Below are 26959 nucleotides of genomic sequence, written 5' to 3'. Positions count from 1 at the left end.
TAGGTACTGAAATGGTAAATGCATCAAAGTCACTTAACCTAAGTGTTTAGTTTAGTTGTTTAGGTCGGTGTAAAATCTAAAACGAATGAAGGTGAAAAAGTTGTTACTCTTAAAACGAAAATCGTATCACTATCTTAACGGTGACATCAAACGAATACGTGTTGCTTAACAAATATATTTTATTGTTTTTAGAACCTCGAACGATATAGTAGGTATCATGTTTCCTACACATAAAACGACGTCATTTTCCATACTTAAATATTTTTTATAACGTACTCACGCAGCCCGTCCCGGTTTCGCTCGAGCAATACCATAATAAATTACACTTCAACTTTCCTCTTGTATCACTCCATCTATTAAATAAACCTGCAATAACTCTAATGTAAAACAATTTTAAAGATCTAACTATACAAAGAAACAGCGGGAACCGCTTTTATTTTACAATGATGACTATAAAATTTACAAAAAATTGCAATGTAGCACGTAAAAGTAAGAACTTTCAAGTTTATAATAATAATAATTAGCTGTACTCCGGAGCTTCGCTCCCGTGGGAATTTCGGTAAATAAAGTATTATTTTTAGTTATTTTCTTCTCGTGTACAAAATTTCATAACAATAGATTTTGCGTGAAAGAGTAACAAACATACATATAATATAGAAATATATCCTCAGAGATATTCGTATTTATAATAATTAGTAGGATGAATTCATCATTATAGCCATTATTGAAAAACTGGCTGATTTTGCTACGCCGCCGCCGCTTGGAGATAAATAAAAAAGCATGATTGTAACGCAGCCATTGTAAAAGCACTGGCTGCTAATATACCAGGCCTAGAAAAGAAAAATATTGTGGAAGTAACTTTTTTTTGTTCATATAAAATGCAACCATTGCTGAAAAAAAATGCAGTATTGCAGTCAGTATTACAAATTTTTATTTCATTTGCAATGTATGTATGTAACTTGTTTGTTCAGTTCAGTTCAATTTGTTTGGGTAGAATCTCGCAACTCCATTTTGTTTCAATGACAATGCATGATTATGATATTATGTAGAACCTGGTAGTGCACTCAGGATCGGCTACCGACGAGGGAATTTCATGTCATGAAATTAATTAACAAATAACAAATGTGACAAGTTATAACCAAGAATTTCTCTTTTTTTTCTTTACCAGGCGTGGCAGTAGCGGCCAGCGTGTTCACGCTGACGGCGATGTCAGTGGACCGCTGGCTGTCGATCTCCCCCGCGCCCCGCATGCGCCCCCCCGGCAGGAAGCAAGCACTGCTTCTGCTTGCGTTGCTGTGGTGTGCTGCGGCCATCATTTTCATACCGCTGCTCATTGTGGCCATGGTCAGGAAGGAGACCGTGCCGATTATAGCGAAGGCTTATAAGAATGTCTCGGTAATTATTTGATATATCTTTTCCATTTTCAATTTCATCATCATCTGCAGCCCTCCGTGACCCACTGCTGGGCATAGGCCTCCTTTCGTCTCCGCCAACCATCTCTGTCGTGGGCCACCCCCATCCAGTTGCCAGCAATTTCCTTTACATCATCAACTCATCTAGCTGCCGGATGTCCTACGCTCCGATTTCCACTGGGGTACCACTCAGTTATAGCTATACTCCACCTTTCATCATTCCTTCTAGCCAGGTGCCCAGCCCAATTCCATTTTAATGTCGCGAACGAATCACGTCTTGAACTTTCGTTCGACGACGTATCTCCAGGTTACGAACTCGATCTCCAGGTTACGAATTTGATGCCGAGCATGGCTCGTTCCAGGGCCCTTTGCGCAATATTTTCAATTTATTGAACACATTGTCAAAGTTTCGTTCAGGGTTGACAAAGCGCGCGCGGGCAACATCAAGGTAATATTAATTTGTTTTTTCATTTATTTGTAATCTCTTCAGGCGTTATCTACTCAACTGTAATTTTGAAAATAGATCCGTTTAGAAATTCGATATAAGATACCACGGTCAAAAGCTAAGATAGTAGAATCATTCTGGTAGTTCACAAATTGGTAAAAACAAACAAATTGCCGAACTATACCTACGGACTCTTTAAGGGTCTCTATTGGTTCCCCTAATTTTTTGTATTACTATTTAGGTTGGTACACAAACTTTGTGCCTAAAATTTTTTCGTACATTTTTATTATTCTGAATTTATTAATTATGAATAATAAAAATATTTGATTACCTGTTGCGCCCCCCCTGCACCCCCGACTTGAGTTTTTAACCTGTTGCAGTACATTTCGAAATTATTATTACATACATACATACATACATTTGATATGAGAATATTGTCTCAAATATTATTAAACTAGGTAACTGTTACGATTTTAGGATGTTTTACAATAGATATTCTAAATGACTGATAGCTAACAATTATATGGCTAAATTATAAAAGTGCAGAAAAATCTATTACACTATATAATAATTGTGCGTTGTAAGTTTAGGCCAATAAGGTTTGACGAAGTGAAATTAGAAACAATAATTTTAAACGAATCAAAGGGCACCCCATCTTTAACGTGTGCAGAAAAACGTAAAGTATGCCATTTTGTCTACACGTCAGCGATGCCCAGGTCAAATTTGACTGGCGCAACTCACTGTAACTGTAATAAATATTATCATTATTTTATATTTCATAATGTAATTGATAATTAATAATTCGAATGATATTTATTATTTGAATTAATTGTAAAGACGTCATTTTTTTACAAATAAACATGTATGTTTACGATGTAATTGTAGAAAATAATTGCGTAAAATAAAATTTAATTACGGAGTATTATAACTATCAACACAGGAGGTCTGAGTAAGGAGAGGAACTTCCATACTACTGAAGTTCTGTCGTTAGTACAAGCGTGACTTGTTCACACACAGACGAAACTCTGGCCTTTGAAGTCAAAGCGTTTACGAGTATGCTGAAACTAGCTGCTCTACGCGGTGTTGCACGCGTAATTATTTAAAAAAATATACCTTTTTATGCATAGTAGGGCCATCTACTTTATAAAGTGCCATTGACTGTCAGAATTTTTAACCTAATCCTACGGAAATCGCGTACGTTACGGGAAAAAGCACCCTATGTGTTAATCTAAGGTATCAAATTTCAATAAAAATTGTCTGTGTGAGTATGAAGAAGTACTAAACATACATACTTTCGCTTTTATAATTTTAGTGACATTAGACCTTCACAGGTACTAATTTAGGTCAAATTTTAGATTATATAAAAATTCTCAAAAGCTACTAACTGGCATTTGCCGAAAGAAACTCATTTAAACTGTGTTGATCATGCACATAGCAACGCTGTTTAATAATTTTCTGCTGTGAAATGATGCATGCAGCAGTCCCAAATGAAAGAGAAGGGAATACTAATTAATCATATAATTTACCTAATCTTACAAAGACATTATTCGCTAGAACTGTAACAAACACATGCGGCGTGTCTATATATGTATATATATATATACATGTTACCGGCCAAATCCGATTCCAGGATAAACTAGTTTTACATAAGCTAAACTAATTCTTCTTAAATGCCATAGGATAAACTGGTATAGCCTGGGCTAAACTAGTTCGTCCTAAGCCCGATAGGATAAACCAGTTTAGCCTAGTCATAACTAAGTTATCCTAATAGAAATACACACTCTCAGGATAAACCGGCATGGCCTATTCTAAACATTATAGAATATCTAAAAAGACAAAATAAATAGGTAAATTAAATAAAATACTATTTAATTAAAATTAATAATTTCATTAAAACGATGACGGTAAAACAAACAATCACATTCTAACAATTAATAAAGTATATTTAATATTAAAAATACTGTTCAAAAAAATTCAAAATTCTTTATTCAATTTAGGATGATATACATCACTTATTGACGTCAAAAAAATTACTTAAACTAAGTCTACTGCCGGCTTCCAAAGCGCAAGTGAAGAAGAAACGGCGCAACAAACTTCACCGCAGCCTTTTCTCCAAGGACGTCAATTAACAAATATAGGTCTTATATATATATATTAAAAATTAGGAGGACTAATTTACATCATTATTAAAAATGGCAAAATTTGAATAAATAAATAAAATAAAATATGTATTTCCAATAAAATTATTGAAAATTGTCACACAAAATATATATATTAATAAAAAGCTAAATGTACAAAACGTACGTAATAATGCCATAAATCAATTACATATGTTATGAGGATACTGCACCATGCTTGGGCCAGACATTATTGTCGTTCACATAATCATCAGACTTGTAATATGCCTTTTTACAAAGTACTTCTTTTATATAATTTCTAAATTTTTTGTCCGGCAAATCAAGAATACATTTAGGCAATTTGATAAATGATAAAAACGGATACAGTTCCCAACAAAAGACGTTCTAACTTTGGCCAACCGATGCCCGGGGACAGACAATTTATCTTTATTACGTAAGGCTCTATCAGTGTAATCACCAACTTTTTAAAATAAGTTTAAATTTTTCCGGACATGCATATGTCCGGACTGTATTTATAATACTATTTCGGAGACTTAGTTTGTTGGACTAGGCTAAATAAATTTAGACTAGGCCATTCCTGTTTAACCTGAGTGTGTTTATTTCTATCAGGATAAACTAGTATGGCCGAGGATAAACTAATTTTTCCTATATGCGATAGGACGAACTAGTATAGCCTAGGCTAAACCTATCGCATGCAGGAAGAATTAGTTTGGCCTAGGCAAAACTAGTTTATCCTAGAATCGGCTTTGGCCGGTAACATATATAATATTACTATGTACACCTATGAAACGGGTTCAGGCATGAACACAATATTTAATATAATGACGCGTTATTAACATATTGGTTCGAAACCTACTCGAAGTTCATAGCAACCTTTTACACAAATATTTCTCAGATCACCACTTTTCAGTGAGGAAGTGAAAACATTCAACATTAAAACGTATGAAAATGTGACCTGTCTTGGAGCACGACCTCTTTATTCCGTTACGACTCTGCGTTTCAGTTCAGTCGTTTGACATTGACGTACGCAGAAACACTGCAGTTATGACATACAGTATCTACAGGTTTGTTGAACCACAGGGTGACGAAACAGTGAAGCCGCGCTTATACCCCAAGAATCAGGTAGCAAAGCTTTCCAAAAAAAAAATAGCTGCGCCCTGGGGCTTCGCTTCCGTGGGAATTTCGGGACAAAAAATAGAGTACCTTACCCTATGAGTTATTCTACCCGTGTACCAAATTTCATAACAATCCATCCAGTAAATGCGTGAAAGAGTCACAAACATACATACCTACCTACACACATACATCCTCACAAACTTACGCATTTGTAATATTAGTAAGATGTCATTTGTAATTTATTATTTCAGATACAAACAAGAGACGTTCACTTTTGTACAGAAGAATGGCCCAGTCCAGAGAGAAGGAAACAGTTTGGCACATTCAGCTTCACTATAGTTTACGCAATTCCAGGTAAGTATTTTGTGTGTTGTTGTTGATGTTGTTACAGAAACAATACGTAACTAATACAACAACTTCAAATTTGCGGCGTTCATAATATTCGGCGAAACGTTCGAGCATTCATATCTCATATACGGAACATTTTCCGAGTAATTTTGATCTTATATTTATTTGATCAGAATAAAGAAGGTAGGGGGTGTCCCAGCCTTGTTCGGGAAAAACTCACACTAACGCGCGGTTCGGGAAATGAAATTTCAAAATAGAACTGAATTCGGCATTGCACAGTTTAAACCCATTTAAAAATGTCACTGATGCAGCCAGTATTACATTTTCTTCATTTTCTTCAACTTTTTTACGATACCTAGCTTTTTACGTAGAATTTCTGAATACAGACCTAAACTTCGGATTTAGATTCGGATTAGAGGCGAAACTAATGTCACATAAAAAGAAAGTAAGAATTCAGCAAATAATGTCAAGGCGGTATTAGTACCCAACACGGAAGGATATACTCTCAAATTCTAATTCAAAATTCTTTATTCAATTTAGGATGATATACATCACTTATTGACGCCAAAAAAATTACTTAAACTAAGTCTACTGCCGGCTTCCAAAGCGCAAGTGAAGAAGAAGCGGCGCAACAAACTTCACCGCAGCCTTTTCTCCAAGGACGTCAATTAACAAATATAGGTCTTATATATCTCTCGTCTTCTGAACTATTTACTGAAAGATAATTTAAAAATATTCATGTCCATCTATATACTATGCATTCGAGTACGTTTATGCTAACACCGTTGTTAGATTTTAATTGCCTTGAAGTATTTAAAGTAAAGATGTCTCTCTAGTAAAGATGCCTTTAGGCGACTTACATAAAATGTGACACTAGTGATAGAAATAATACACTCGAAAATAATATTTCGAATACGAGATTAAACATTCAAATCTGTATCACTTTCGACAGATTGACAACAGAGTAAGGAGATTAAATCTTTTTTTATATATAAAATAAACTCTCATTTATGATCCGAGTTGATAAAAAATCCATGCGAGTGACATCAAGAATATTGTGTTGATTTTATTCGCATCCGTGTACACAATATTAGGTAAATCTGATGTGATCAAATAAATATTTATCTTGCCTTTTCCTTACGAAGTATATAAATTATCAAATATTGCATATACATACTTATTTATTAATGGGGCACAAAAAAACGAATTTGAATTAACTGCTAATAAAACCTAACACTAAATCCTACTAAATACAGGCATTAATGGGACTTCAAAAAATGTTAATTTCTCTGTAGCTTTTAATCTAACATTACTATGAAAATAAATACTTAAATATCTAGTTACTTTTCGCTTTTATTCCAAGTAAAGCTTTATTAATGGACTGGTGAAACGTAATTCTTCTTAGCGGAATTAAAAATATTTACGTTATAAACATCTGACTCTAAGTAGCTTTTAAATAATTATTTTTAGCGGTCAAACTTATTACACAGACCATTAATAATATATAAAATTTCTTAAGCCCCGACGACAGGAGTGGATTCATAAGTTTATCCGTGGCATCGTGGTAGCCAAACGGCTGAACCGATTTTGATCTACGCTTTTTATTTGAAAGTGAATTTAAGTGTTATCTTAGCTATGTTTGAAAAATGTGCGTTCAGCCGTTATCTATATCTGTGATCGTCAGTTCTTTTCTAATACATGAGATGATGTCAGCAACAATTTCAATGAACTAAAATCTTTATTGTTTTGGCATCATGGCAAATAAGAGTTGGCCGTTCAATTAAATTCCTATCTCTATTTGTATTAAGTATTGACTGTTGGACAGTTAAGGCCAAGCTTACACCACACATCTAACGTATCGTTTAACATCACCTTCGAAACCTTGACGTCATACATTGGTTTAATTTCCTAACACGCAATGACCAATCCCATTAACAGTAACATTACTTTATTAGATCACAGATAATTCTTTTGTTGTTTTGCGTCAAATCTTAAGGGTCGAATGGTTACCTGACCGATATTTTTGCTAATTCAACCAACATCATTATATGAGGGCAATAGTGTGGGAGCGAGTATGATTGTTTTTAACTCAATCACAAAAAAAAACAAGACGATATTACATTTAGTGAAAAAGTGAGAAAGGAGCTTAATAATTCAATGGCTAGGATTCTTGACCTGTGATAGTGACGGTTAAATCACTCTAACAATATCAGTCGGTCATTGAATAGGTGACCTAAATTGTATTATTTTGAGTGCTCCGAAAGGCACGCGTTATAAGCAGTTGGTCCCGGTTATATTTGCAGTCGTTATACAATAAAATAGGCCCACGTGGTCGGTCAGGCCTCATACTCCTTATCCATCCGTAAGGAATGTCTGTGCCCCAGTAGTGGAGAAATTTAAATGACTATTGATGACGCAAGTGAACGGTGACTTTGATACACGAATGGGATTTTTTATATATTTCCATATTTTTTCAAAAAGGAAAGTCGCATGTAAAACGTAAATCGGTACGGCATTTTTTTGACAGAGTCGGAAATTGCTTTTGCTTTTAAAATGGTGCAAAAAAACCGAGTTTTAATGGATATTGGTTTTGATTTTAACAGATTTTTGTAAAGCGTCTTATCTAAGGTTTGTGTTTTCACCTTGTTAGTCAGAGATATTAATTGATGACGTTGTTAACAAGATTTTGACTAATGATATAAAGGGTTTATTTCTGTAGATTAATGACAACACGTGTTGCGAATTTTCGTTGTTTATTAACAAAATTATTAAAATTATTTCAATACAGTATAATTAACCTTTATTAGGAATTTTGTAACTCAATTTAGAAACGTATATCTTCCACCAATTAAGCTGAAATTTTGTACACACGTTTTGTTTAGATGGCAATGGAACATATGAAACATCCAGGAATGGCTCCCAACGATGGAACTCCTGAACTGTTTATTGCACGGACATAGTTTTTTGTCGCGCATTATCTAATAAGATCTCTCGGACAACACTAAAAGAAATTTCATGTCGAAAATGTAATGTAAAAAGTTAACTACCATTTACTACTTTACAACTATTTACTACATTACAATAATACAAGTTATTAACCGAGATAGTTTGACAGCCCTGTTCGGTTCTGCAAGCGATCTCTCCTAGTAATTATGTGTAAATTACCCTTCTATCAAACTCGCCTTTGGTGATGTCGGTTCGACAGGGCTTATTTACTTTGTTCGCTATAATTAAGAATAGAATAGATTGGAGTTTAAGTTTGTTTAATTTATTTTTGGTGGAGCTCAATGGTGCAGTGGTTATCGCGCTCGGCCCGCGATAGGGCTGGTTAAGACACGTTATTTTAACTAATTGCCGCGTACAACTATACTTTATGAAACAAATTAATTTCAGCATACACTGAAAACAAAACACACAAAGCCTAACTAAACAACACTGTATGTCGCCCCGAGCATGCGCTTTTATTAAAATCTCGAAATGAAACGTATTTTAAATAGGGACAGTCATTTTTGTAAATATTTGATTTATAAGTTTTTTAGTATAAGTTCAATTTAGTTCGTTTTAACTTTATTTATTTATTTTAATAAATACACTTGTTTAAATGTCAACAAAGAAATTAAACAATTCGTTTGTATTGTGCTAATGTATTGATTTTTAAAGCGTATATTTCTATTCATGTGAAGATTGTATATCAACATAATACCTAAATAAAGGCATTACAGGCATCGGCGGTGCTGCCCTTATAATTGGGTGTAAATTGCCCTTCTATCAAACTGGTTTTGATTGATGGCGGGTCGACACGGCCGGTATTTCTCATCTTGATACAATAAATACTGCGTATACTATACTTTGTGTACGTTTTTATTTCTATTTCTAATCTCGGCTGTGACGCCTTCAACCATAGAGTTTGAACATAATTTTTTGAAAATTAGCTTTAATTTAGAACAAGCCAACCTGTCTTGTCAACAAATAATATTACATATGATATTCCACGGGTATGTATGATTTATAATCGATGTTTAGATACGTATAATTCTATTAATTGCTACACAAACAATATTCAGATCAATAATCAACTCACATAAAAACACCAATCCAATACAAAATATGTTTATGACAAAACTCTCTACAAATAAATGAAGAAAAAAAAATCACAGTAACAAAAATTATAATAACGTAAATATATAGAGCAAAAAATTTCATAAATACCAATTTAGACTTAAAGGTTAAATATAACTTATAGATAAATGACAAATTTTTAATTCCAATTGTATTATGTAAGTGAATTTAAACATGGTATCACTAAATGTTAAATTGTAATTTATTATTTAATCTAGCTCTGTGGCTCTGTGCTAGCCTTAATTAAGTATGTGCAATTATGTGCGTTAATTCCGACACAATGTATTATTGTTAAATGGGAATGAGCAATATCTAGCTTATTGCTAAACAATCTCCAGCCAGCTTTTGGGTCCATCCGTCTGTATATAAACCGTCCAGGTATCTTATGAAATATCACTTATTAATGAGGATAATATAGTTATCGAGACCGGCACAACATTCCGACGAACACAGAATATGAATCGAATAACAATGGATGTAGTTTCCATCGCTTACATAAAACAAGCTGATAACACGTCAGTAGATGACTTATGACTTCATAAAAGAATTGACGGTCTCTAATAAGTCAATAAATCATCCGGGGAAAAGGTGGCGATGAGTCAGCTCCTTTGTAGAAGTTATGAAGCGAGTTACACAGGGTCTACACAGGGGCGACAAGGAATTAATTAGTGTTTGATTTATTTCAGGAGAATTGAAGTAGCGATTTGTGATTTCAAAGAATGGACAGTTGAAACCGCTTTTCAATTAGCACTTCGAAACTTTCAGTCGCAACGACTTTTTCATTTTGATGAATTTTGGGCTCTTTAGTCAATTTTCCTAAGTCTTAAAAAAACTATTTTTTTGCAGTAGTTATAGCATAAGAGTATGAATAGACTAAACAAAAATAATATATTAAATGATTTGGTCGAATCATCCCATCCAATTCATAAAACATATATATTTTTATGTAGTTCTCAGGTCATAAAACATATATGTTTCCAACCAATTCTATTCCTCGCCAGTTACTGCCATTCCTTATCGAAGGCCGACAGTTCGTCGGACCATCGCATCTTCCGCTTGCCTTACGATCTTTTCCCATCAGTCGGGACCCAAGTATAGTCACTCTTATAGATCATATAAGTTTATTATACCTTGTCTTCATCTTCATAGTCATATTCCTCATGGCTGAGGGTCGTGGTCATTACGTGGAATGAAACACAGATAACAACTTTCTTGGCATTAGTAATGGAGTGGTTTGTCATTGCCTTCTCAATTTCACACACAAGTTAATAATCAACCAGTGTGCAGGTTTCCGCACGATATTTTCCTTCACCGGAAGCAAGTGGTGGCCGATGAAAACTACTATACATGAGTCAGATTGGTATACAAACTCATGTGACACGAGTAGGATTCGAACCTGGGACCTTTTGGTCCACAGGCGGGCGTCTTAACCATTACGCCATCACCGCTACCTAGTGTGTAACCTACAACACTAAACCATGTCGTAAAGCGTTGAATATTTCCCATCCTAGATGTCATACGAAGCGACTAAAAGATAGAAATTCTTGAAAGCTTGTAAGCAACAATAGCATGCCTAAAAGAAGCCGTCACGCAGGCGATGCGTCGTAAAATATTTCAAGCGGCCCCGTGATTTGAGTGAGATATAAGAATAGGTAGTCAAAATTACAATGATATAAATTCAAAATAAGAATTCCTACTGGAATTTCACAATAATAAATTTATCGGAAAAATCCTGTCGAAATCGTAAGCTTGTTCGCTGTAGCATAATTTAACTGGCTGAGAATACGCAAGACGGCATCACACCTAGTGTTGGGTACAGTCTCTCCAATCCAGAGCTCTCAGAGTCTCAGAACTATTGATTTATTTTTTATTTATTTATTGGTTTATGCAGACAACATAATAGAGTAAATATTAAGGTGAGTTGCACCTGTCAACTTTAACGTTTCAAATGGAAAACTAAGTGCAAAGATTTTATACGTCAAGAATTAGTAGTTACTATTAATAAATACTCATTGCTGTTGATTTATTTGAAACAAAAAATAATAATATGAGGCATTTATGAAAATATGAAAATGTATTTTTTTTTATTTACTAGTTTTCAACATTTGACCTATGCCGCTCTGGGCCCAGACATAACAATTTCTACGTTTAATTAAATTTTTTGGTTCATTTGCATTCATAATTATAAATGATTACCAAAAACTACGCTTACGCTATTTATTAATAAAAAAAGAACAATTAATCAAAGAAATATAATTATGATTAAACCAGATCCTACCATTAGGCTCTCGGTGTGGCACTTACACATCTTGCACTTATTTAAAAAAAAAACAATTCAGAAAACAGGCCAAAATAAATGCTGCCATAAAAATATTTAGTCTCTTTGTCTCCAATATTATCGAGTCTCCCAACACTACCGTCGCCGGCATAGCACAAAACAGATACCATTTATTATTCACGCATTTTGCACTAATTTTCTACCTTTTGAATGAAAATTAGGATAAAAATTCGCTTTACATGTTTTTAAAGGGTTAATTTTACGGGATTTTTTGTTACTACAGTTTATTTTTTGTTTGTAAAAAGTGAAGTCACCCGCCATTTGAAAACAGTTTCATAAAAGTTTAGTTTATATCAAGTTTTGGAGACTTTCGACTATCATTAGCTTACGCTACATAGGTCTTGGAAGCTCCTAAGTTCTTTATTCGAATCAAGAATATTCTTTTCTTCATTACGTTTCACAGCAACATTAATATTTTCAGTTAGAATTCATCGATATTTGTATTTTAAATTAAAATATTGTTAAATTCATTTAGTATACAAATATTATTTTTAGTTTGAAATAAACAATTCATTTTTATTACACAAAATTATTTTAATAATATTTCAGTATTTGTTAACTTAAAGAAAATAAAATGTACACCGCGATTTGTAATTTCCACACATTGAAAGAGAATTTTCTAAAACATTCATACATTTTGTCGGTGGCAAACTGACGATTATTGAAAAGGAACCTTTAGTTTGGTTAAAATCAAAGTGCAAATACCTGATGAGGCTTCAGTAATAAAACAGTACATTCTAGCGTAGTTTACTGCATGTGGCTCACATAACAGCGGTCTGTGGTCTGTTTCTGAAACAGTATCACAAAATTATTCTGATACTCTGACTGTTTGGACATACATGTACAGTTGCACATGTATGTCCAACAGTTAATAAACAAAGTTACGTATAAAGTTTTATACGTAACTTTGTTTATTAACTGTTCTGTAAATACAAAGTATTGCCATTAATCAAAATAAAAGTAAATAATTCTCAACTTAAAAATTTACAAAGTTAAGAATATGTAACCAATGTTTTTATTTTATTTTATTTTCATATAATTTAATTGAAATAAATCAATATAGCCCATCAAGCGCGTTGTCCTGCGACAAAGTGCCCAAAAGGCTAGCAGCACTGCCGATTTGTACTGCAATGTTGAGCCTCTGACCAAAAAATCTTCCAGCCCTTCACGCGATACCTCGACCAGGTATCGCGTGAAGGGCTGGAATATACCTTTTAAATATATAAAAGCTGATAGACCTCTTTGGTGTTTTTTGTCGTTCTTTTTTCAATTCAATTTTGACGTCGGTAAAATTGTGGCTATATTGTGATCTGTTGTTTTCCATGGGTTTTGACACTGACATGCGTTGACACATATCGATGGATTTCTGCGTCGTCCGGCTACGTATGTCAAAGTGACGACGACGCAACGTAAGTGGCTAATGGGGCTGACTCTTAAGTGATTGAATTGGCCACCGCACGGGCGAGCACCAGTTTTCTATTCTAAGTAGTTGACAGTTGACAGCTCTCAACGTAGATAAACGCGCACTGTATCACTCCAGATGTATCAGGGTGTTGTCTGGGCGACTCATACTTTTCTCCGATAAGCTGAATTGTGGCCACATACCTATTTATTCGCTAAACTGTGGCGTTACAGAAATTAAAATATTGTACTACTTTCCTTACACTTTCACTTTCGTGTGTTCCTGGACGTATTAAAGGATATATTGCTGTGAATACCGCGTTAATGTAAAACAGAATATATAATCCCAACAAAAACATTTTCATGTAAAAATGTTGCCAAGACGAGTTTAGTTTGCTACACTAACTCTACACTAAATGTATCATTTTGATACATTTTGACTAACGAGAAATCAAGAATCTTGGCTCTACATGAGATCTGACCAGATCTCATGTAGATCCAAGATTCTTGATGTATGCGCCCTAACTTTACCAGACCTAACTTCACATACTCTAGATTCTAGTCAAAACGTGTAGCTTGGCCGTTTCGTTACTCTAGAAATAACGAATGCCTATGAAATCTACGTGACGGCAGCAAAACGGCCAAGACACACTTCAAAATTTAATGATTCGGCTGTGATCGGCATCCAGTCACCTGCCGTATGTCAACCCTGTTTGGGAATCTTATTATGCTCGTTAACAGTAAATGTAAAAACGTTCAACTTGTTCCAGGGTCAATAACTATACTATCATATGCATGCATGGGCCGTACGCTGTGCTCTGTCAGGCCACCCTTCGATATTGACGAGGGCAACGTCAGTATGCAGCAGGTAACAATATTTTATAGCATACAAAATGAGCAAAAAACAAAGTAATTTCTTAAACTTTTGAACTCAAAGTTTTAATTATAATAATATTGTATTATTTTAAATGTGTATGTCTAATATTTTAATAATTGACGACCTCGGTGGCGCAGTGGTAAAGTTCTTTCCACTGGATCGAAAGGTCCCGGGTTCGAACCCCGGTCGGGTCATGATGGAAAATGATCTTTTTCTGATTGGCCCGGGTCTTAAATGTTTATCTATATATGTATTTGTTATAAAACATACTATCGTTGAGTTAGTATCCCGTAACACAAGTCTCGAACTTACTTTGGGGCTAGCTCAATCTGTGTGATTTGTCCTAATATATTTATATTTTATATGTATTTTATTGGTCAGAGGAAAAATCGTTTAATGAGTTGCAATATAAATGTTACTATTTATATTGCTTTTTGTCCTTTTACAAATTGTATTGTTATGCAATAAAGCTTATATAAACACACAACTTTTAAGTAATTTGATTGTGATTATTACTCAATCTCGCAAAATCTACACATTTCCATGGATTATATAACGGAGCGCAGGTATATTTTACATGCGTTTGTATACGGTATAGAAATTAATTAATTACATAATTAGCAACTTGAAACTTGTAAATAAAACAATTCAACATTCCAAACAAGCTCGACCTTTGCAATAACTTTCAACGCGCGTTGTTACACGGGTACGAAAATTACCCGTGTAAAATAATTACCCGGGATAAGGACTAAATACGAAATATGTAATTAGCGGCACCCCCTATTATTAAACCCCGCTTCTACTGAATGTGAGATTAATAGAGGTTGTTATTTACAAGCATTATATCCGTTAAGGTTCAACTGCCTCACAGATCTTTGACTTTTGATTGTAAGTGGCTTGTCGCAACAACAAGATGTGATAGGTATATTATCATTTGGAGCGGTTCAGTGGTGAAGACGCCTACGATCGAAAAGTCTCAAGTACAAATCCTACTTGAAACATGACTTTGTATGTTAATCTGACTCATGTATATTATTGATTGGTAGTTTTATTTGATCACCACTTCCGAAGAAAGACGTCGTGGTGGGCTTGTAGAGCGTAAGGAACAAAACCAAGAGCTAATAATATTATTCACTACCTATCTAAAGTATAATTAAGTACACATGGATTAATATACTACGTTATCTATTTATTTCTTAGCTTAAAACACTAAACAGAGTACAGAATGCTACAATTCACAAGGGTCATTTTAAATGCGAACGGACTTGTAGTAATGTGCGCATGCTCTCGACTTGTGATGTTTACGGTTGGTGTAACAACTTTGCCCGATAACCACATGAAAACATTCGTGGTAATGTGGTTCCAAATAGGTATGATTAGCTTTTTCTTTGGCCCATAACATACATTTTATGGCTTATTTTATAACCAAAACCACACGTCTCAACATCCACTATTTTACATTATGTGGATTATGTGGATTACGTTTAATCCTAATATCATAAATGCGAAAGTAATTTTGTTAATTGTTTACTTCTTCACGCTCTGTCCACCCAACTAATCTTCTTGAAATTTCGCATACATAGTTGCATAGTTTGAAGTGTGAAGGAGGTCATAGGGAGGGGGAGAAGGACATAGATACTTTTCATCCCGGAAAAATAACTGTTACCTTAACGAAGCCGCGGACAAGAGCTAGTATACAAATAAATTAGAAACCAAAAACTTTAATTTCTATATACTTTTACTAAACACCGATGCTCTAGGACAAAGAACAAACAAGAGCTTGATATTGTAATTCATTACGATTGTTATTTCACCCACACACAAATGGAGAATAAACATGGCTGCGAATATTTCTGTGCTACTTATACATTGTCGGGCAAACAGTTACTGAAATTCGTGATATTCAATGTACATTGTACAACGCAATGTACGTTGATTCCCGTCGGCATCTGTCTGTGTCAGCCGATAGTGTGTGGATCGTGGCATGAGAAATCTTCTTGTTCTCATTATCATCTGTATGGTTGGCAGTTTCATTGCCGATACTTGATACAAATGAAGAATAAATAAATAAATGAATGATGATACATTGTGTTCATTGCTTGTGTTGTGCACAGTTCTAGACTGCTATGATTTTAATGACGTCTAACCCAAAACCAACGTGGGCGTAGGCACCTGTTCCATTTTAATTCTCAATTTAAAAGTCCTTGGGCTTTGAAGATATCATTATAAAATTATTCAGAAGCGAGAGAAATATTTGTGTTTGTACTTTTCTTTGAATAGGTTTCGTACCCAAGTTTTAATTTCTTGAATCAGATAATTGTTTTGTCTTATTCAAGAAATTAAAATTTGGGTTTAAATGGTTTAAATTTGGTTTTTATTTAGAGCCATGAAATCTATTACTGCTGGGTAAAAGCGGAAGACCTTTACCGGTCGGTGGGTGACGTAAAAGTCATGTCAGATTCCTTTAGGCGACTTGAATAAAATTTGACACTAGGAATAACACACTCGAAAAAAAAAGATTTTAATCTAAGAAAGACAATTTACCTAAACTATCTAGATTGGGATCGCACGGGACCTCCGGTACCAGCATTATGATAGCGTCATTTAGAAACCACAAAAAGAAAACGTTTCCTATATACTGGTAACAACCTATAATGGTTTTGTATTTTGAATAAAAATAATTGAAGATTTACCTAGCATAATAATATAAATAAATAATAAATAAATAAATATAAATATATTATGACAAATCACACAGATTGAGCTAGCCCCAAATTAAGTTCGAGACTTGTGTTATGGAATACTGACTCAACGATGCTATATTTTATATCAAATACATATATAGATAAACATCCAAGACCCGGATCAATTAGAAAAAGATCATTTTCCATCATGACCCGACCGGGGCTCGAACCCAGGACCTCTCGGTTCAGTGGCAAGAACTTTACCACTGCGCCACCGAGGTATATATAAACGGACATATTTGATAAGATTCCGTTTTGTCTATATGAGGTACGAAACCCAAAAAAATATGGCATTTTGACAGAGTTTGATACATGATCAATACATATAAATACAATTTATACCATTTATTGTTTCATACCGAGTCAATTTTATATGTAAGGAATATTATATTTGTCCAAGAACTAGGTGTCAGAGAACCTGTGTTACAGGTAACCAAACCTGACTCTTGTACAAATATAATATACTCGTAATATATTAACACTTGGGCGAAGTACGGGTTAGCATGTCATTTCTCACCATCGAATCGGTTCGAAATGAGACACAGCGAACCAATCACATTGCGCCATTGTGACGCAACGACAACCACACTGCAATGTCATTGGTTCGCTGCGTCACACGAATCGATTCGATGGTGAGAAGTGAAAATGCAACCCGCACTTCGCCCTCTGATCTCCACAACGATTTCTGTCCACTGATATTTTCATTAGATTATAATATGTCGAAGCCATTTTTGTGCAGTAAATAAACATATTTTTATTTATTTATTTAATTGTCAAGCTACTTTTTGCTGCACAAAGATTTGTTCCCGTTGATTTTCCGGGAATTTGCATATTGCATCGTATCCATCCATTGTTCCATCAGATTCCATAGTAAGTAGCTTATCATCTGTTTCCAAATACATTTTGTGTGTGTACAATTTTGCATTTCCATTAAATTAATAAGGAAATAATATCTTTACAAAATTCCATATTTGCGAATATACTTTCCCTATTACAAATTTTAATGTGAAAGTGTGTTTGTTTATCCTTTTTTCACGTCTAAATGGAGTGAATTATTTATTAAATTTGTTGGAGAGCTGCAGAATGACGTAGGCTACTTTTCCCTGCGGGTAGAGCCCCGGGCTACAGCTAGTATAGAATATTGGTATTTTTCGAAAGATTATATTTAATGCGGTAGGCATTTTAAAAAAAAGCTATATAACATATGATACAATTTACCGGCGCAGCGGGACCAAGTAATATTTCATTTGTCTCGTAGCCTCGTAGAGGGTCTACGACATCGTATACAAATTCAAAATTTATATTCAAATTGTATATATATACAATTTGAATATATAAATATTTCTTGTCGTATACGATGTCGTAGACCCTCTACGAGGCTACGAGACAAATGAAATATATATAATAAAAAATATATTTAAATACTTTTAGAAAATACTTTTACGAGTAGATGGTCATGATGGATTGTCAAGCTGAAAGGCCGCAACATACTACCCCCACATTTGATGATAATAATTAATAAATTAATGAATAGCCTGATAACGATGAGCTTATGAGAACTCATTATTCTGAGTATTCATGAGTCGAATTCGTATGTGACACGAGTAGGATTCGACTCTGGGACTTTTTGGTTTCAAGCCCGGCGCTTGATCCGCTGGACCGCCCTTCGCATGCCCGGCCTCCGTCTCCCTCCCTCCTATACAAGTCTTTAAACATTTGATTAGATTTGATGTGATTGGTTTGGTTGCAGGGTCTAAGACTGATGAAAGAGAGGAAGCGAGTGGCATGGATCCTGCTACTTCTCGCAGTGCTATTCGCCCTCTGCTGGATGCCATACAATATCATGCAGTTATTGTTAGACATCAACGCTGTCAACGCCAAGGACCTTAGCATCTATCTGCCTTACGCCTTATTTATTGGTAAGAATTCGTCAAAATCATCTTATCATAAGGTGGAGCTTAAATTTTTTCTCGTTTGCGGACGAGCCCGGCCCCACCGTTCCGCTCCGTCATCCTCCGTTACGACGACGTAGCTCGTTGCTGTTTCGTTGTTTATGTAACGTTGATTCTGCATTGTTATGTTCTACATTGCGCGCCGTCAACGGAGGATGATTTTTTAAAATGACTATTTTTTAAATATATAAACGTACAAAAACTATAATCCTAAAACAATACAATAACTTTTCGAAACGAATGCAATTATGGCGCTTGACAAGACCGGACGTGACGTCAAAGTCTGCGATCACCTAATATGTAAGGTGATCGCAGCAATACATAGCAAGTGAAAAAATTGTTTAAATGAGTTTCTTTCAGAATTTCTTCTCAGCAGTGGTCGTTCCAACAATGCCAGTAGTTTTTGTTTTTTTGAGAAAAACTATGTAATTTAAAATCTAATGTGAAAAGGTGTCTGTATAGGTATGAGTGACGACCGAGTTGGATGGAACTAATAACACTTGCCATGCATCACTTATATATCCACTTCATATTATGTTCAGTGCACTATATTGGAAATGAGAGGAGTTCATAAAATCTGTTTTAAACCCGTAATAAAAGTGTTTTATGGAACAGAGAGTACTTTTCTGCTCAGTATTGGCTCTTAACTGATACCATCATGCATTTATTTACTATAAAACAAGGGAGTAATATAAAATATTGGGATTTAATGTGTTATTTTATTAACAAAACTAGCTTTATGAGCCAGTTTCTATTGGTCAGTCGTGCTTTGCAGCACGTTGTACTCCGCTCTGACGCTGACATGCGAACACATTAGCGTACGTCGAACCTACAAATAATGTGTTGATCAGTCGACGGACATTACGGAGCGTAATGGAGTAATGGGGCATGGCTCTTTTTAACTTATTGCACTCGAGTTTGTATAGCGGAGGTGGCGTCCAGCTGTGATAGAAAGGTTAAATTTTCGAATACTATACATGTCATAGGAGTTTTAATACCAATCTGACTTGTATAGAAGTCACGTTTTACGTGTATAATCAACCCTACATTCTCGCTCTCCACATGGTCCCGGTGGCGTTCATGGCTATGATGACGTGAAACCCCGCTCATTGTGAATAACAACGTTAAAATTTTGAAGAATCCGTTATGAATTTACTATCGGCCCCATGCCGTCAACTCTCCTATGCTGTGGTTGTTATAAGCTGCCTATGCGTCCCTTTGTCGCGACATTCACGACATGATATGGATTGTTCCTATTCTAGAGGCGGAGTGCATACACACCACATTTTGTCGTTACCGACCCTGAATGATGTTTGATGAAGTCTGAACGATGTCTGTTCCTAGGTCACGCCAATTCAGCAATCAATCCAATAGTGTACTGTCTGATGACCAGGAACTTCCAGAGGTCAGCTCGCAAGCTCCTGTGCGGGAGAGGAGTGTGTCAACAAAATAAATTTACTGTAAGTAGTTTCTTATATGTAAAACACCTTCCACACGACCCAATTTTACGGCCAATTTGATTAGATTGACAATCAAAGAATATGAAATTCAAGATCATTGGGTGGTCGGTATTGCCCGATTTGGGATTGCTCAATCAAATACTGAAATTGGCAATTTATTTGTATACATGTGGACGCACGATCAGATTGTATCCAATTCAATCGGTAATCAAATTGGGCAATAACATTGTATCGTGTGGAAGGGGTTTTAAATACAAAATTATTTTTTATAAGGTAGACTATTAAAAACATTTTGTATTTCTAAATAAACTATAACAATGGAACATTGGAAAGTAACTATAAATTTATATTTTTAGGAAAAATTCATATGCAAAGAAAAAGAATACTGCAGGCGTGAGATGACCGTTCATAGAGACTCTGTAATAAAATTTACGTCACCGAGTTAAAGTTCATTTATATTCGCTTTTTGTCCTCCAAATTGTTGTTACTTAACGAACTTGACTCACTTAGCGAACAGAAGTTAACTGTACATTTAGCGAGGTAAATCATATTTTATGCACATAAGTACATGCTCTAAAAGCCGCCGGTCAAGTGGTTTCGTAAAATTTGCTCCTTTTTATTGCCTACACATTTACGGTTTTCCGATTTGTTTTCCTTATCCGTAATGTAAGCAATTTTTGCCAAATTTCATCATTCTAGATGAACGGGAAATATTTATTTATAGTATTTATACATTATTAAGCTAAATAAATGGTATGTGTATAGTATTTATACATTATTAAGCTAAATAAATGGTATGTGTATAGTATTTATACATTATTAAGCTAAATAAATGTTGGTAATATATTTTGATCGCATCGATTTACAAGTTTCTTTTTTCAAGCTAAAAAACCATAGTCAAGTTCAAGTTGAAAATATCGAATACTCGGGGACTTTCATTCTTTTAACTTGATACCTCTTTGGATTCTTGAAAAAAATGTACACAACGAATTTTTCTTTGAGGTTCGAAACCGTAAAAGTGACAACAGAAATGTATTTTTAATGACTGATAAAAACTAGCGATCCGCCCGTCCTAGCATCGCTAAAAGCATAAAACAATAAGTATCGGCTATCTTACGCCAGATTCCAACAAAACCCTCTAATAGATTTTGAAATTATTCATTACAAACATAAAAAAAAAACGAAATACATATCTTTTCTCTTTATATTAGTATGAATATACCTATCATATTGCATAGAAACCAGGCGAAAAAGTAAAAGCTACTGAATAATTTATCATGAGAGATACATCTCGAAGAATGAATATGGAGAATCGAGTTTTTATAAGGAAAATATATTTATTAAAAGTTTTCACTTTTTGCATGGTTACAATATTCATACGATTCTAAGCCATCATATAAAGAAGATTTGTTCCATTGTGTTTTGGATTTTATGAAAAATATATTAATATAAGATTATCTTTCTTTTGCACATTTTGGCACGAGATCCATAAGTCTCTGTTATTGCACAACGATTACAGACATGGTCCCATTTCCATCTCAGCGTTTACATACATACAAATGTGAAACAATATAATAAATAATACAATAAAATAGAAAATCTTCTCTGTGACAGAAAGTCTGTACCCCATTTTCGTACTCATGACTTCGAGCGTTCAAACTACGCTTTAGAACTCTTTCATCAAAAATAAAAAGTAGTAAATTAATTGAACCAGCGCCAGAAGTTTAAAGAGAAACTTGTTATAACTATCGTTGTTTACTGAAGTTTTCGCGCGCAATAATTAATTTTAGCCCATTTAAGTCTGTCACGATCAAACCCTTATTAATTAATGACTATGTTTTCAGTGGCGCTGCACACAAAAGCCAGACGGGTCCTCTAGTGATTACGACCTCTACCACGAACCACACAAAAGGTGCTATTTGCAGGTGAATAAAGTTTTAATTCCAATGAATAGTTCTGTCATATGAATATAATAGAAGACAAAAGTTAATAAAATACGTAGCTAATTTTCATTGCAGTGTTTATAAAGAGTCCTTAATTGTTTCTATATATAACTAATTTACAAACTAAGGCAAAATTTTAAATAATTTGTATTTCAATTTGTCAACTGAGACTCAGGCTGTGGGTCACGGAGGGCTAAAGATGATAATAATAATATACAAACTTTGACAAGATCCCCCCCGATTTCCCCCGTAAAAACAAACAGAAGTTACATAAAAGAAGCGATCATTTTCGCAAAGGGCCACTTATTATTTTCACGGTAGCTATTTAAAGGGAAATCCTAACAAATACAAAAGAATATTGTCGTAAATCCTCGAAGCGGCCGTGAGCCGTGACCTTCATATCAAAAGCGATGATTTTTTAAGACTTCTGTTTGCCTGGTTATCTTTGTTTTACTTTTATTTTTTTCATCTTATTGCTTTACCTATTTCTTGGAGATTAACATTTTCGTGTTAAGTCTGTCACTGACAGGGAATCATAGTTTTTTTTTAGAAATGGGCGCTAATTATACATAGGCAAACGCTCTCTCTCTCTTTCATATGAGCGTATTCCCGGTTTCTTCTTCAGCGGTTGAGCGTCGGAGCCCAGGGTCCGATATACAGATATATTGTCATGTCTTTATTCCAACCAAAGGTAGAAAAACTCAGCTACGTTTGGCTAAATTTCGTAATTATGGGTTGGAAAACAAATGCCGACGACAGTGCGAAGTGGAGAAAGTGTAGGAAAGCAGACCCTGGGCTCCGACGCTCAACAGGTAAGGAAGACTAGGAAAACGCTCAGATGAGAGAGATAAATGGAAAACTTATGTAATAGTGACTCTAAAATTCGCCCATTAGAAGACTTTTCAATTGAGAGTCTCTTCAAATAAAGGTACCGCGAAACCAATCATACTTAATGTAGTTTATTAAGTCTCGGTATTGAGAAAACCTTGATATGAATAATGAAGTATCTATAAATAGACAAATAAACTGTTCTTTGGCCAGGCCTCATTGATACGTTTTGTCTTGCTGCTCCGTTGTAATCCGTTACACTTAGATTTTGACATTGACGTAGGTACGATACGTGATGTACGTGCGTATGTCGAATCTTTATTCATTTTCTACGTTGTCTATCGACGGATTTCAAAACAACGGAGCACAAATGAGTATTGGGGCCGGGCTCGTAGTATAATTTACTTATATTATATTTATATTCTATTATATTACTAGATGAACAATCTACGCCACAACGGCCACACCCACGGCGCAACCATGCCTCGACATGAGACTCGACAGACCACACAGCTCAGCCACGTGACCAGGTCTTCCAGGAGAACTGCGCCTGCGCATGCTCTATCAGCAGAAATGCTGCAGAGGCACGGTCATATAGACTTCAAACGCTGATGCTACCTCGCGCATAGATACGATTAGGTATCTGTGAAGTGTTATAGACTGAAAATGTGTAGGTATTGGATTGGTTTGAAGATGAGTCATGCTTAAGACTTGGATACAGCGGCGCCTTTGATGCCCTGTACCAACATTAGTTGGAAGCCCTAATTAAGGGTAAAGATTTCTCACAAGAGACGCTGAACCCGGGAAAAAGATATTGATTTATCTTTTGTTATTTCTGAAATGAAAAATCTGTAGACAGCGATGTAGTTTTTTTATTATATTATTTTCCCGGGAAGCACGAGATTAAGTGACATTGTGGATGATATTCTATATACACCGGGAGTCCCGTATTTTTGATGCGGCTACGCAGATGCCTGGATATGGGGATTATGTATGTAGTTTAACGCTCTGAATGGTATTAAAGTGAGATAGAGGAACAATTCCACCAATGAAAAGTTATATTTATATTATCGCGAAATAGTTCGCCTAACTTTTGGGGGACTTTATACATTGCTGGTTTTTCATTGCGGTAAATAAAAGTACTGCTGTGAATTACGCAATGTTCGTGCATTCGCGTCGGCATCTAAGTTCGACGATAGTGTGTAGCCGGCATTACTGGGATATTTCATTAACGCATAAATAGAAAATGATTTTGAAGAGGCGTATACTTATTTTAGGTATTTACTTCTTTTTTTGAAATGAAGTCAAGAAAATTCTAAAAAGGTCTGTAATTCAAAATGTAAAATGGTCCAAGATTAAGTCTGATGTAATAAAGTTTGGTACAATCGCTAGCAGAAGTAATTTCTCTTTGAGCTAAGCTTTTTATTTTTAGCTCTGTAGAACACTTTTGTTAGTGGGTAATCTAAATTACCTACTACTTACTGCATTTTATCATATCAAAAATGAAATTTTACGACAGAAGTTTAATGTTTAAAAAACTCTTTGGACCAAAACGTGTATACTTGTTTCTGTAAAATAAATGTAAATATGTATGTTTTTATATTGGTGTACTAATAATATTCTTAATCTGAATTCTTCGAAAATCTTGATTAAAATGTGATACATGTATTGTCTCTTGTTTAATTTTGTCCATTGAATTTAAAAAATATGGATATAGTCTTGTCCCTGCTCTAGACAATTCATATCTTCATATTCATGCCGAAAGGAAGTAAAGCCTAATAGCAATTTGGGAATGCTGTTGTTACTTATTAAGGCAACAACAGCATTTCCAAATTGGGTTGACATCAGGCAAATGGCCGGCCGTGAAAGTATAGGTGAAACCTCCAAATATTTTAATTAACTAGGTACATTTTTAGATTGCAAGATGATTAAATTAATATACTAAATTTGGTACACGGGTAAATTATAACATGTATAGGAGTACAATGTATGTCGAATCCTTCATGGGAGCAAAGCCACAGGGCGCAGCTAGTATGGTATAAAAAGCCTTGATAACCAATAGGTAACTATATTCACACGGAGGGTTAACGTCATTATAGTCGTCCTGTCAAATATAAAATATACGAACATGAGAACGAGAGAGGGTTAATTCCAAAATTTTCGAAAATCATGTACTTCGCGACAAGCTTTTATGGTCATATAAATTGTTTATAATGACGTTATAATTTGACAGTAAAAATTTTAAAGGAAAATTGTAATGTCTTGTTTTTGGAGCATTTAAATAAAACCTTTTTTTTTAAGTTTTTTGTTTTAATTTATTATTTATAATTCTGTATGCTTATGTATATATTAATGATTTTGTCTTTTAACAGTTCTTGGCTTTTAACAGATGTTACGTAAGATCCATTGCTCAGTCGCTCTTCGTCGTTTTGACGTTTATCGATAGATAATGCTGAACAATGCAAATATTGTATGAAGTTTAGACGTACGTCGACTCAAATCAATAATACCTATAGAAAACAACGGAGCATATCAGTGTCAAAACCAACGAAGCACAAAATAGCTAGCTACAACGAAACGCGCACGACACTGAGCAATTGGACACGAGCCTTTCTGTGTTGTCCGTCGACGAATCTCAACGTGAGGATTCGTGTAGCGCCATCTTTCGTATTTCCACAACAACCGGTTCAACAGTTTGTCCCAACACCGATAATAAGGAAAAGCTCAAAAAGGAAAATTTTAGTTTCACTAACACACGTTAGATGGCGATATAATGAGTACAGACGAAAAATCTGCGAATAGAGCAGAATAGTTCAATACACAAATATCAGATGGCGCTGATTGTGAATATATATTGAAATGAATTTAGTACAATAGTTATTATATTTTTCTCTTATTGTCAAAAATTTTCAAGAGCTTTCTCTTTTATTTCATTGGCTCCGTCGCACTTCGTCATTTTGACATCCGCTGACATGCACAACAACGTAGAAATTGTATGAAAATTCGACGTACGTCAACGCACGTCAGTGTCAAAACCTATAGAGAAAACAACGGAGCACGATTAAGCATGGCTCCTATTTGTTGATTAATTCCAAATTATCATACCCTCGCGTTAGATTACATCTCCGTAAACCTACAAAGCGTTGCATACATACTGTTCTCCGTAAATTCTAGTCTTATCAGCGCAGTTGCTGCAGTGTCATGGATGTTAGTTTACTAGATGATACGGCAGCAGTTAATGAAAATAGAATGTCATAATTTATAGTTTACATACAATAAAAACAAAATATTAAGTATATTCTCATAATTTTAATAAAAAAAAACACATTTACTTAATACAAACGATTTATAGTAATACGATTTGTGATTGACCTTAGTTATTGTACAGCTGTTGCCTCTCTTTTACATACAAATATTCGCGTCTCATATACCTATATTTCCTGGGAAAATTAAAATGTATCTGTATCTTTTATTGTCATCAGAGCGATCTTATTGCAATCGTTAGGAGCCGATACTGGGTGCACTAACAAGTCATGCTTATAAAAATAAAGCCTTTCGCTTTATTTTTATAAGCATGACTTGTTAGTACAGTGAGTATGTAGGAAGAATTTAACTTGCAAGATTTGATTACAAACAAACATAGGGATCTTCTTCATAGTCGTATTCCTCATTTCTGAACCATCAGAACCGTGGAATGAAACACACACAACTACTTTATTTTGGTTTGCCATTGCCATCTCCATTTCACACACAAATTAATAATCAACCAGTGTGCAGATTTGCTCACAATGTTTTCATCCACCGAAAGCAAGTGGTGGTCAATGAAACCTAGTACTTG

General features: G+C 34.8%; 1 protein-coding gene across 1 annotated transcript in view; it reads left to right on the top strand.

Moving 5' to 3' along the window:
- LOC128670933 (neuropeptide FF receptor 2-like) overlaps positions 1-25385 on the top strand; it is a 46993-nt gene extending 21608 nt beyond the window's left edge. The window contains exons 3-9 of the mRNA XM_053746961.1: positions 1169-1395; positions 5363-5465; positions 14088-14185; positions 18689-18857; positions 20235-20350; positions 22195-22275; positions 23560-25385. Coding sequence (XP_053602936.1) covers positions 1169-1395; positions 5363-5465; positions 14088-14185; positions 18689-18857; positions 20235-20350; positions 22195-22275; positions 23560-23733 — 968 coding nt within the window. The 3' untranslated portion in view covers positions 23734-25385. The remainder of the gene's footprint in view (positions 1-1168; positions 1396-5362; positions 5466-14087; positions 14186-18688; positions 18858-20234; positions 20351-22194; positions 22276-23559) is intronic.
- The last annotated feature ends 1574 nt before the right edge of the window (positions 25386-26959 follow it).

The sequence above is a fragment of the Plodia interpunctella genome, chromosome 6 (assembly GCF_027563975.2).
Source record: "Plodia interpunctella isolate USDA-ARS_2022_Savannah chromosome 6, ilPloInte3.2, whole genome shotgun sequence".
NCBI classification, from domain to species: Eukaryota; Metazoa; Arthropoda; class Insecta; order Lepidoptera; family Pyralidae; genus Plodia; species Plodia interpunctella.
Note: the sequence above shows the minus strand (reverse complement) of the source record. Positions and strands in the feature narration are given on the sequence as shown.